Raw genomic sequence first — 14,271 nt, forward strand, 5'->3', positions numbered from 1 at the left:
ATCTCAAACAGCTGTAAAACAAAGTAAGAAACCCACGTCTAGCAATGTGGAGGCAGGTATGTAAAGAAGAGGCTACGAAACTGGATCGACTTGGACAGGAAACAGGAAAGAGAGGATTCCGGAAACAAGGGGGAGGATAAAGCCGAGTCACCCAGAGAGGCCTACTGACAGGATGACATCCACAGAGATCGGGACAAACTGACACGCACGCACACACACACACACACACACACACACACACACACACACACACACACACACACACACACACACACACACACACACACACACACACACACACACACACACACACACACACACACACACACACACACACACACACACACACAGGCTTAGCAGAGAGCTGCATTGACTGCTGAGGAAGAGACTACAGCAGGCCAAACAGCTACTAAACACAGGGGAAGTCCATGTGAAAGGCCACTCTGTGCTCCAGTGAGATTATACATCAGGCCCGGCACTGGATGAATAACACATCCTCTCTTGGGCAGCAGCCTCAGAGCCACAAACTATCTCCTTCCAGAGGAAAAAGAAACAGCCAGAAAACAAAACAAATTCATTCTGCAGTCTTAACATACTGAGCCCTTTCTGTCCTTTAGAGGGACATTTTTAAATACCCAGAGCTCAATTGGCTGTGGCAGTGTGAGAAAGTGGACATCACAATAGATCCTCAGTGTGCGCCGTTGTTCTGTAGCGATCACAAGAATCGCTACTGAGGAAGTGTCCGGGCAGGTCTCTCCGGAAAATTCAGCAATTCATCTGCTTTAGAGCGGAAACAGGCTTTCTGCACAAGGTCATCTTTTAACAAACAAACACACCCCCACTCCTAACACACACACACACACACACACACACATACTGACGTTCATCTATGGTCATGGTTAACATATTCACATAATAGATAACTCAAAAGATTTTACAACTACATGGAAAGATTGTACTTTGTCTGTAAAACACTGTCAAACTGGTTTGGCTGGTCAAAGTGCAGGTATATTAGATTTTTTTACACTCCTTTGTTTGTGTAGACCCATTCTTGACTGACATTTCACCACCACTCGTTTCTCTGTGAAACCCTTTCTCATGGCTTTTGTTTGCTCTGATTGTGAAACACTGAACAAATATAACTAGTAAAGGTTGCTCTTTCCAACCTCAAACTATCTAAATAAAAAAAAACATACTTGTTACATAGGACAGAACTTTTCAGGCCAACACCAACTTTTAAATAATTAATTATTATTTAAAGGGTCTTTTACATTTGGGTATTGATTCACTATATACAGTAGTAGGCTATACAGTGCAATACAGTATATATTCTATTCTGTCTTTTAGATGTAAGCTCTATCCAGTCATTATTAAGTCAACAGACACACAGCCTGCATTTTCCAAATGATTGAAGTCAGGAAAAAAGAAATTCCACAGCAGGACTTCATCCAACTAAGAGACGTTTGAACAGCCACCCACTAATATCTCTTCAATTGTGGGGATTTTTTTTAATTAACAAAGATTCTACCTATTAACTTAACTGTTGAATTACATTTTCTCCGACTCTGACCTCCCAGTAGCTTATTATGGTACAAAGGTTGCTTCAAAGCCTTTTTTTGCAATGCCAGGTGTGTAATTCTGGTGGAGGTCTCTTTTAAATTATTGACTTTAATTGCCTTAAATGAGAATTTCAATCACAGATGACTTTTCAGATCAAATATTTGCATCTGTGCTACAATGTCCGAGTACGCATCAGCCAACATATATGTTAATACAGATCTTTCATAATTCAGGATATGTTTAGCTCAGCCGATCTATCAATCTCTATTAAAAAGTGATTCTATAATAAATTCACTTTTTCAGTCAATTTAAAAGTGAAAATAATGTAACAATAACACAGTGTTGATACAACGAGCTACACATGAGAAATCACAGTGTAAAGATTATGTTGTTTCTTGTTTCCATTCAAGAGGAACTGATCATTTACAAAGAATCACAGGAGTGTTGAAAAGCAATTTCGGTTGTTCTACGATCTCCCTCTTTCTGTCCCAGGCCCAACTAGCAGCAGCTTAAAATGGTTTCAACTTGGCCACAGAGCTGTAATAAATATAATGTAATGACATTATATAAGATTGCTAAGCCCAGCAGTTGCAGTTGTGAGCTGTGTGCATGGAGCCATGGATCAGAGGGAAGCTGATTTTGTTTTGGACTGTCTCTGAACTCTGTAATCCCGTTTTTCAAGAACTTAATTTAACTGACTACTCCCACACGCCATGGTCTAATAGATGTCAGATTACTGCAAATCTTTAAGAAAAAAAAAAAAGATTTGTTTTAGTTGGAAGCACCTTTTTACACACAATACACCGCATCCTTGCTTTCCCACACCCCAATTCTGAATACAGCACCTAAAGATAGACCTCAGGATATATAAGGAGTGGCAAAGCTCTCCAGTGCTGCTTCTGGAGAATATCAATCATCATGAAACATTGTTCCTTCCTGCAGCTTGCAAACAAGAGCCATGTTCAGAGGAAAATCACGGCAGTTTAATGAAGGGGGGGGGGGGGGGGGGGGGGGGGTTGGATGTCCTATTGATGACATAGCAAAGACGCACTGAAGGCCCTAATCCTAATCCACAGAGATGAACGACGGTAAACAGAGAGGGAGTGACAGATGTGAGGCCAAGACAGCGTCACAGCATCAGAGTCACTATCACAGAAGTAATCATGTGGTCTTATTCCCCAACATGACGCCAACACTCAGAATCAAAAGAGCAAGAAGCAAGGGAGGGACGCTTTCATTTTAACTCTGAAATGTTGTGTTTTCAAATGAGATTGCCATCATCGTGTGGCACGGACACAAAAGCCCTGCGCTTCACAGCAGGACATTTAAATAAGTGGAGGGATGATTGGTGCCGGAAACAACCAGTTTTTCGGAAATAAAAATCAAAGAGGGAAGAGGTCGATGGATTCATCCCAGAAAGAGCTGGAACCAGAATAGTAGCATCCATAATTCCCCATTTCACCACTTGGAGATAGCACAGTGCTGCCCAGCCTGACACATTGACTGATCACCGATCAGTGTGTTTAAATAGCTTGAGGGGGAGAGGCTTCTATTTGTAATGCTCTGACAGAAAGAGAGAATCAGAGCCCACTTAATGTTCCCCACTGTGAACATATTGACCAGTCAGTAAAATCAGTCAGCTGATGGACAGAATTTAGATTGCAAGCTACCAAAAATAAACTCCACACAGCAAATGTGTTGATCGATCCAGCACAGAAAGGGCTGGAATTGAGATTTAAGCATCTATAATTTACCACAGAGTTAAAATAAGGCACAATGAAGGAGAGCCTTGCTGTCACCTCTCTAATGGCTGTATAGATCTGGAGAGAAAAGTTGCACATTTGGAATAAAAGCAGCCAGAAGATGCCAATGTGAGATGTTGTTAAAAGCTTAGCACCACTTTATGGCTCCAGCAAATGGATTCTCCTCCAGACTGTGCGGTCACCGGGGAAACAGCAGAGGCAGGGAGAGCAAACAGAGTGGAGCCGGCTGAAGGGTGATGGCCTTTCAGACACTAGATGTGGTGACCCTGGACAGTGGCCCTGGAGTTTTCCTCACTTCATGGTAACTGGAAAAATGTTGACAAATCTGTAATGAACTGCACAAAGGTTTTACCTGAATCCCACCACTATACTGAGGAGGAACTCCCTGACCATTACAGTGGACCATGTAGGTTTTGCACAAAGTTGAATGACATTCAAGAAACAGACTTGAATGATGTCATGTCATTTAGTCCTTAGTGTGGGTCAGGCTTCTGGAGCCTGCATTTCCAATTAAGCTACTCTAAAGCACATTATGTCAGTCCCCGATCCTGACTCTGATTGGGTCATGTTAAGGCAAGAAGAATGATGATTGGTTATGATGAGGGAAGCATATCAGTGCAAGCCAATCATAGGCAGAGTTAACCTTGGGTGAAAAAACTGCAGTACTCCTAACTGAATTAAACTTCATGTTGGTAACATAGTCTTTTTATTAACAAGATAAGTTTACAGCCATGCTAGCAACGCTTTCGGCTAAATGCTAATGTCAGTATGCTAAAATGCTCATAGTGACGATGCCAACATGCAGACCTTTAGGAGGTATGTTTTACCACATTCACGGTCTTAGTTTAGCATGTTAGCATGCAAACATTTGCTAAATGAAGACAAAATATAGCTGAGGCTAATGTGAATGTAATTAGTTTAATATGTATTTGGTGATTATTGTTGGACTAATTTGACCTGATGAAAAGATAGGAGATATTCCATAGAAAGCCACATTAGCTTTCAATGTTTTTTGACAAAAAAACATTGACCTCATGTTGGCACCAGAGGAAATAAGTCAGGAGAAGTCAGCAGGGTTCATCCTCTAGGGACGGTGAATGTGTTTAGAGACTACAGAGCTGAACTGATCAACCAACAAAACAATCCCTGGAGCAACCGCACTGGCTACATGTTGTATTCTCCGAGCCCAAACTGGGATTACTCACATGATGTTTCTCCAGTAAATTTCTCAGACTTCACAATGATCCTCCAGAGCCACAGAAGACAATAAACAATTCACAGGCTGTGTAGTACTCGCAAGGAGGGGAGAATCAATGTTGACATCTAAAATGCATGCAGTGCCCCTTTAACCTAATACTGTAACTGGGACATCTGTTATTGCAATTACAGACACCGCCTGTGTGTTTTGGCAAACTGTGAAATTGTTAGCCAACACATCATCATCACATCCTGGCTCATCTGAAGGGTCTGCTGGTCTGAGGGGCCTTTGAAACCACAGGGCCGGTGAAGGCAGCGAGGCCCACCAGCACTCGCCTCTGCTCTGTTGTAGGGCAGCCTCAAATTAGTGCCAGTCACTGAGCAGCGTAGGTCAGAACTGGCCGCCCAGCTCAGCACACCTACTAATCAGTGTGCGTTGAAATAGCTCAGGGTGGTCAGACTACTGCTTGTAATGTGCCTCAGCACAGAGAAAATCAAAGCCCAATAATTGTTCCAGCCTGTTAAAATAAACACACAATGGAGCACATGCACGCGTTAGTTATACACAGATTTGCTTTATGGCTGCAAAAAGAAACAGCAACACGTCTAATATGAAACAGTCTTATTGGGTTTTTAATAAATCAGAGAATGATTCTGATCTCAATACTTGTTTGAAAAGCCTATTAAGTATCCTGGAGCCTGGCCAGTCTTTAGCCTCAGTAGTTTTATTGTGAACATTATAAGCAAATGACGAACACACTTAAGAAATTTAAGCAGCAACATGAAAAGCCACAGTGACCTCCAGGTACGATCAAATATTCATTTGCATGTCTGAACAGAATTAAATATTTGTGAAGGGACCTCACCTGATGTGGCTTAATGTGACAGGCCGAGCTCTAGTCTGCCTAGCAATGCAGGGTTACTATATTATGTTCATATTATACAAGCTGGTTAAGGCTAATGGTGAGTATTTTCAAATCACTTGCTTTGTTTTGTTGGTTACAAAACTTGTTAATTGTTTGAAATTAAGTGAAATGTCTCCTGTGGCTTTGGAGCAACTTTGTCAGATCAGAGAAAATAACTCCTGGTGATCACCAAGGTGATCTGCACTTGGACATGAGGAATTTACAATAGAAAACACATATATTACAAATCGAATGGATGTTGAGTTGCCTTTTTTGTCATGTAAAATAATGTATTCATTAGTGGTGAAAACGAAAATCTAAAGACATGAGCTGTGTCCCAACTCAGAGGCTGCATCCTTCAGAGGCTACATTCGAAGACTAACTCTGAACACAGCAGCGTGATTAGGCTGTCCCATTTCGAAGGCCCCTAAAAATGTGGCAGACAAATGCATCCCTCTATCACCAATAAAACAAAGGTCCAAAGAATGGATCCTTCCCAGCCCTATCCCAGGATGCATTGCACTTCAGTGATGAACCGTTACTAGAAGTCAAATACTTGAGTATCACACTCAACAGTATACATGTTAAAAAAAACAAGTCATTCAAACTTTCTTGTTGTGTCCAATTGCAGCTCTGTTACTAGGCAACAGCGATAAGGGCAAGACGAGCTGGTGAAACTGATCACGGAAATCCTCTTTAGACCAGATCCTCTAATTTCAGTTCAACCTTGGTAGTCAATGAAGCCCAGGTCCCGGGAAGACCGCATCCTATGAAGGAGGCGACCCCTGAATAGGGACACAGCTATGGACATTAATCACACGCTGTGGATCTAATCTTTTGGACAGTGACTCATACTAGGCAATAGGCCAGTCAACACATATTCTAAATCCGATTATATTATTGAATTATTGAAAAATTATATTTGATTTAAAAAAAATTTAAAACAGCACTACCATAGCTGTGAATTATCACATATGCCTAGGCCTCTGCACTGAAAGCACCCCATGACGGACAGGAGTCACACAACGTCACTTTCACTGACTGAAAATAAAATGTAGGTCAAGATGAAATTAGCAAATAATTCAACAACCATGTGGTTATGATCGCAGTGAGTTCACAACTCAACTCAGTCACAAAGAGAGTGATTCGCTCTTCGAGCGATCCAGGATGAACCCTGTTTGGAAATTCTTCTGATTTAGTTCGGTCAACGACAAAATTGTAGAACCTCGAGATAACGTTGTGCGAAAGCTGTTTGGACTACAGTTTCAGCACCAGCGACCAGAGGGCCCATCATGACCTGATGTATGGAACTCCAACCAATAAGCCACATCTTGACTTATAGTTTACACCTTAATGTGTAGGTATTTAGATCTTTTAAAAGACATGTTTATGTTGAAATACATTATACATGTAGTTATGTCTCTCAAGTTGCTTTCTCTTGTGGACATTATTTACAAATAGACATTTTAATGACACAAACCAATGTTTTTTAAAGGAATAATAAAATTATATTTTTTGGCCAATTGTTTTTCACTATAAGTTAATAAAAGATCAAAGTCAGGATATCTCAGACTCAGCCGCTACAGTTTTGACCATTCTTTTGGAAGTACAATACATCACTGGACTGCCCCTTTAAATGGTTTCATATACTCAACTATAGGACTTAAGTGTTCAGACTCACTTGCTGTCTTCCTCTCCTACTGACCAGACTCACTGTGCGACAGAACATTTTGACTAAAACAAACTCCGCTGGCTGGTGACACAACACGCTCCATGGGTCAGGCTGTTGTGAGAGAGGTGAACTCATACAACACTTAACATTTCATTAGCTGTTTCCCCCCTACACACCCCACAAGCAGCTGAGACATTCCATAAACACTTGGCCTGCCAGCCAGCAGCACAGAGGGCCCTTTGAGTGGGACCAGGGAGGGGAGCTGAGACTGCAGGAGTAGAGGGCTGAGGCAGAGCACGAGGGAGGATCACTGAGCCGAGGGAGGCCGGCAAGCTCATATACATGCCAGAGATTTTATTTTCTATGAAGCTTTATCTATGGAAACGTGCGTTTTTGTATGTGGACCAAGGAGCTAATATGGAAATCTTATGTAAGCAGTGTTGCTTAATTTCTAAACAAGTTTTTTTTATCTGTTTTCTGATAGAAGGACCAGAACAAAAAGGCTATTCATGGCTTTTGCTGTGAGAGCAGCTGGCCTGCCGTACTGATGGCCTGCCAGCTTTTGACCACTTTCCCCAGTACACTGCACAGAAGAACAGGTGTCTTACTTACACTTACACTCACACACACACAGTCATACACACACACACACGGGTGCCCACAAGGGCCGACAGCACTTCCTCTGGTAGGCCTACATTTACTCCAGGAGAGGGAGAGGTTGAAATACTTTAACTTCCTTGACCACTAAACCTCAGATGTTGACACTCAGGTACAATGATAGGTCTGTCTGAGCTTCCTACAGGGACCTAAAATATTCATGAGTCAGGAGCGAGGACCAGCACCAGTGTGACTTCTGCTGAGGCAGCGAGCGGTGCCCACCTCTGGACTGTTGCCAAGGAATTCAGACAGACTTCATCACCTTTCAGACACACAGACACTTTCTATTAATGTCACTACCGACATTGGCGGACCGCTCCACATACAGAACCTGTGCCATATCCCGGCTACGGCAAGCTCAGCTATTCCCATCATAAAAAGACACTTTTCTGATTTTTTTTTTGGGAGGGATTATGATTAAACTAATGGAACAGAAAGCTGTGGCTACAGGCATGTCAGTGCCATGATGATAATTAATTATGGCAAAATAGACCCATCAGAGAGGTGGCCTCCTTAAAGGGCCCACAGCTAATCACCAGCTCTATTCACAGCGAGGCTCGACAACCGGCCTAGATAACCAGAAACTGGGAGACAACATTTATTCTTCTATTCATAGAAAAAAAAAAAACTCCCATGAGAGGTGTCAGTTTTAGACTGGCCATTTCATGCAGTGATGCAGCTGAGTAACAGCAGGACAAGTATGGGTTTGTTTGTGTCAGTTAATGGGTGTTTCTTGCTGATGGTAAGTCTGTCATTTTTCCCAGGCAGAGACTACTACCGTGCCAGACATTAAAACACTCACATAAGAGCAACAAGAACAACGTCAACACTGCGTCTGCTGCTGCTGCTGAGTTCACATGTTCCATGACAGGCTGCAGAATATACTGTTAATACACACAGCAAATCTTTTAGTGCAGAAAGACTTATTTCAGTGTGACCTCTGTGGACTGTACAGTTTATGAAGCTTTGTCTTACACAATACATAGCCAACTGGAGCACAAAGCGCCTTAACAACACTGAGATTAAGTTAGTTTTACTTGGCTGCAGTGCTTGAATACAACAACAACAAAGAAAACCTTTCCAACTGCTCCCTAAAAGTCACAAACCACAACAAAGAGCAATTTATTGCAAAAACTTGCCTCATACTAGCTCCCTGCCCCAGAGGATTAATCCAGCAACGTGCACAGTAATGTTATTACAACATCAGAAAATAAATCCAGACTTCTGCTAATCCATAAATCATGGTCCACATGCGGCAGCTGTGCCATTATCAGCAACAGGTCCGCTGTGGACAAAAGCTGCACTTCAGGGTCCACAGCAGGCCGCTTTGAAGAGAAGGTGTCACAGTGCACAGGCTTCATTAAACAAGGAACTCCACAGATTTTACACATAAAGGGACTGTTTACTGGTCACAGGATGTACGCTTCAGAGTTCGCTTCTGACAGAGCTAACAGTTGTTTGTCATAACTCAAGGTTGACTTCCAAGCCTTAAAGAGAGCTGTAAAGCTTTTGATAAGGCTGTTAAGTGGAACTGGAGTTAACTTTCTTTTTTTTTTTTTTTTAAATCAAGCTGTATAGTGTGTTTGCTCTGGAGAAGCTTTCTCAAGTCTAAAAACAATTCCCCCCCCCTGATGATATCACAGTGATGTCATCTGGGTAATTGGCGTGGAATTGGAAATTTATAAACAGAAAGACTGAGTTAGAAGAGGAGGCAGGGAGCTCGATGTGGACATTTACAGTGCAGAGAGGGTATAGAGCATATAACAGTGACTGCCTACTTTTAGAACGGCTCTGGTAAATTTCCAATTCATTTTCTCCATTGACATTTCAGAAATTTTTTATAAAAAGAGTTTAAAGCCTGGAACCAGAACGACCAGCTACGAGATGAGTCGTGACTATTCAACACTTGATTCAGACAAAACAAAGTTTTGATAAACAGAAAAAAAAGGCGAGAAAGAACTTCATCATATAAACCACTGCAAATGATCTCTTTCCAACAACTTCCAGTACACATCTAGAATTTAACCTAGGGTTGCAATATATTGTAGTTTGTGTTTTGTATGTATGTTCATAGAGTTTAATATAGTCTTTCTTATAGTAACCCAGTGTATTAACTCTGAACGATCCAATTACAGCCGAAATCAGCAGACATGATGTTCACTGTTGTGGTAAAGGCTTCCATTATTAACTGCCAGCCCGGCCAATCACAGACATTACACCTCGGGATTATGGGTAGTGTAGTACATCTCCTTGACAATGCAAATAAAACACATTTTTCTTAAAACGCAGTTGATGTCATACAGACTTGTGGCTCCTACAGGAGCACATAACATTGTTTCACAGTCTACATTGGATTGTTACAATGTTATGGCTGATAATCGATCTCCCGGAACCTCACTGTTGAGTAATATAACTAAAATAGGATATGTGTTGCTTTATGGGAATTGTAGGATCCAGTGTTTTTGCAATAAAAGTCAGATGATCTTTCTCGTTCTTTTTTTAAAAAAGTCCTTCACAAGTCTCTCAAATCTATAGAAGTGTACGACTACATTGCTGGAGCTTTAAAAACATTCAAGTGTGAATAGGTTGTTCCCTCTAGTTTTTTCTAGTCACTCATATGTGTGTGTATTCATTCTATGGAGAAGCAGAAACTTTCTGTGCGTCTGCTATGAGTTCTTTTTGGCACAATGAAGAGAAGAAGCAGCTTTGAGTGTGAAAGAAACCGATCCAGACCCAGATCGAATGGATTTAAACATTTCAGCCATCGGAGCAGCGTGCTAGCTTACACTTCACGCTGATTATATCACGGACGATCTGCTTGTCCGTCACATGCTTTGTGTCAGAGCGCTTTGGACTGGATCACCTTATATAACAACACACTATTCTGCTCATCTGCTTAATCTGACCCACAGTGGATAACACATTTTTTTGGGTAAAGGCAGACAATTTTTTTCCGGCTCCAATCCTAATACGAGCCTTGAATCCCAATCCCTCTTTGCATGAACATTTGGCCCAAACAAACAACAATGTGTGTCCTCGCGTGTCACACACTTTGACAAACGTTCTTGCAGAGGAACACACGCTCCTGCCTCGCCTTCTGTCCTTGGCATTACCAGGTTGCCCAGACCACTCTCCTTATCCCACTTAACATTGTTATATTGTTAACATGTCAATACTCTCGCTCAATGAGTGATTCTCCTATTGTGTCCATACATAACAACAGGAAACACTGATGGCAGGCGTTTTGATTGGAAGCCGCGTGACACACTTTAAGCCCCCTTGATCCTCTTTTTTTGAGTGACTTGTCAGGGCTTTTTCCTACCAGCCTCCCGTAACAAAGAGCCTCCCTAAATTTATCACGCTAGACAAACCCCTTTAAGTTAATTACTCGCACCAAGGACAACAACACTGATGTGTGCTGACACGAAAACACTCAGTGTGGACGGGGTCGAGGGAGTGGGGAAGCCCGGGGGCTGCCGCTGTCTCAGTCAGAGCATCTCTGCGAAAGTGCTGCAGCACTCAGCGGGCAAAGAGCAGAAGGGGGTGAAAAAAGAGAGGGTGGGCCTGCTTATAAAGGCGAAAGAAAACACTGCTGAAAGAACTGCAAAACCACTGGGTTACTCTTAGGATCAGCATAAGTAGAATTGATCTAGTCCGCTCGACCCCTTCACGGCAGGTTTACCTTTTACAGGGTCAAACATAGTCACAACCTGTTTTGTAGTGGTGCAAACCCTAATCAGTTAACATCCATAGCATGCCCAATATGGATGATGCCTGTGAGAAAAGAAGATAAAAATCCTCACTAATGGGACTTGTTTTTATCAAACCTAGCCTCTTTGTGTAGGCCACCTAAATCATAACAGCTCAGTTCCCCTAAAGCAAACCAGTGGAAAAACAAGAAACCACAAAAATGTATTTAAAAAAAATAAAGTGAGAATAATCAGGATGCCTGGAAATATTTTAGGATGGATTTAGTGCAGGTCAAAACTTTAGACGTCATCAAAGAGATTGCAAGTGCATTTTACACATCAGTAGCTTATTCTGGATCAACGCCAGCCAGGGCAAGCACAGACATCTCTCAGACAGTGATCATAGTGATCATATGCTAATCGTCTCTACCAATTAGAGGCCTTTTCTGTTTTTGATCATGAAAATGAATGGTTTGGGGAACATCTGTGCTGTGCAGTGTGTCGTGCAGACCTACCCAGATCTCCTTGAACACTGTTGTCATGAGAGGTCCTGCTAGATGTGGTGGAGTCCCCGTCACTGGGCCAGATCAGGCCTGTTTTACGGACCCCGATGATGGAGGCCTCCGAAACCATCACCTGCTGCTTCAGACGCTTCTGAGAGAGAGGGGTGGGTGGGCTGCTGCTCTCAAAGGACTGCTGCGAGTGCTGGGACGGTGAGCGGCTCTTCTCCCTGAACATCTGATAGGTGGTGGGGCTGGGGGACACATGGCTGGACTGGCCCGAGGAGAAGTCCTCCTCGCTGGATGTCAAGTTCTCGTTGGAGCTGCAGTCGGGTGTGTAGCCTCCTCCCACATCATCAAAGCTGCCGGGAGAGTATGAGCGCCTCGGCCAGGTGAGGTGTGCCTCCTCCTCTATGCTGTGGTCCCTAATGTGGATGACTCTGGTGTCCCCGTCAGCCATCATTCCCCCAACATAGACACTAGTGTAAGGCTGACACTCAGCTGGCTGTCGCTCAGACTTCCCCCCCGTGGGATGGATCACACTGTCTTTCAGGAAGTGCGGGTTGATCTCAGCATCATCAAATGACCCGTTGTGGCTGCAGTTCTCCTCAGTGGATCTTCCTCTCTGAACAGCCTTACTGATGTCCCCTGTGGCCGCTGACAGGTTCCCTGGGAGGGAGTGCAGGGACCTTTTTCGCTCAATCTGCATGGCCTGACAGCCCAGGGTGCCTATTTTGTCTGAGACATCCCTGTCGTTGACTTTGACCAGCCCTCGCTCGTGATGGTACTCCATGTTCACGTAGAAGGGTTTCTCCTGGCCGCCCATCGTAGACAACCCTCTGCCATCCCCTGCAGTGTGAGAGTTGGCTCTCCTGATGCGCTCAAAGTTGGATCTCAGAGCTGCCACAGAGCCTGTGCCCACTGGGAGGTCCGGGTTCTCAGAGTCCTGGCGGACAGGTGAGTCCCCACCCTTCTGTGTGGCTGGTGATGCAACATCCACCTCTTCTTCTGGATGCTGTTTACACCTTGCTGGCTTCACATAACCTCTCTGTTGCTGCTGCTGCTGCTCTTCCACTGGTGCATCACCTGCGTAGGACCTCTGGCTGTCTGGTTCACCGGTCTGGTCTCCATCTCTTGTCTGTGGAACCCTTTTAAAACCCCATCTCTGTCCATCATAAGACTTCCTCTCTTTTGCAAGCAGAGTCTGCAGGTAGATCATGCGGAAGCGCTCCTTGTTCACATCCTTCTCCAGCTGCCTGATAGATGTCTTGCAACTGTCCAGCTCCTGTTCAATGTCCCCCAGTGAGTTCAGCTCCATGCAGGGGGGATCAGACTCTGGGAACTGGGCTCTCCATGCCTCCACAAACCCCACTGGTTCAACCATTTTTATAACTCTGACATAAAATGTTCAATCAATTCACAACACACTCATATGCATTACGAAAGCGGGAACTGGTCTCAATGGTTTAAAACTTAAAGTCTCCATATTGCTGCAGTTCAGTGAAGAAGAGTGTTCCCCAGGGTCTGGAAGCAACGGAAGAAAACCTGTTCAGTCTTTACTCACAAACATCAGAATAAATCCTACAGAGGCAGAATCCCAGGTCGGACTGACTTTATCCTTAAGGTCGCTCTGGGTCTCTTCTTGAGCTCGTCTATTCTCCGGAGAATCCCGTGTCTTCCTCAGTGTTCGCTGTCAGACTGACTCGCTGCTGCTCTGTGGTGTTTTGGCTCTTCGTCAGCTCTACAGTTGCAGCACAAGGAGGAGGGGCCACATGGACGCGGTCCAAGCTTTCACTGCTCTGAACACACGGGCAAAGGGAAAACAAACCATCAAAGGGAGAAATATAAGCAATGGGGTTTTGTCAAAATGTTGTTTCTTGTCGGGAATCCAATTTCCAGGTAGAGATGACTGCGGCAGGAAGAAAGGGCATGTTTCCGACAAGGAAACGTAGGACACCCCTGTGACAGTTATAAAAGTTATGGACCAATAAAATGAGAGAACTTTAAAGGCATAAATGTCCCACATGGAGATGTTGGTGCAGGAAGGTGTTGTGGTGAGTCTGTTTCAGCTCAGGTGGGAGAAGAAAAACGAGCTTCCCTCGTTCAAAGCATCTGCTTTTGTTATCTGCTCCAATTCAGCTGTGATTTTTTGATCCCACTAATCCTTTCTTCTCCTTCCCCGCCCAGCTTCAGCTCCTGACATGTCTCTGTGTGACACAGCACACTTGAGCTTTCAGTTATACTCTGAAAACGGCCTCATCCCACCACAGTTCACTGAGGTTCAACCTGAAGCCTGAGAGAATGTCGCCATCTGACGGTTCAACACTT

General features: G+C 43.6%; 1 protein-coding gene across 2 annotated transcripts in view; it reads right to left on the bottom strand.

The window, feature by feature from the left end:
* Positions 1–13,650, bottom strand: part of si:dkey-91m11.5 (PH_BCR_vertebrate and RhoGAP_Bcr domain-containing protein) — a 33,319-nt gene extending 19,669 nt beyond the window's left edge. Inside the window, exon 1 of one of the 2 annotated variants that reach the window (XR_004614983.1) lies at positions 11,959–13,327. Coding sequence is in view for 1 of the 2 variants with exons in the window: in XM_034595937.1 (XP_034451828.1) it covers positions 11,959–13,327 (1,369 nt within the window). In the remaining variant the exon portion in view is untranslated. Of the gene's footprint in view, positions 1–11,958 lie in introns of both variants that reach the window. The other variant, XM_034595937.1, reaches the window with a different exon arrangement.
* Positions 13,651–14,271: the final 621 nt, after the last annotated feature.

This window comes from Hippoglossus hippoglossus, chromosome 9 (assembly GCF_009819705.1).
Source record: "Hippoglossus hippoglossus isolate fHipHip1 chromosome 9, fHipHip1.pri, whole genome shotgun sequence".
Taxonomy (NCBI): domain Eukaryota; kingdom Metazoa; phylum Chordata; class Actinopteri; order Pleuronectiformes; family Pleuronectidae; genus Hippoglossus; species Hippoglossus hippoglossus.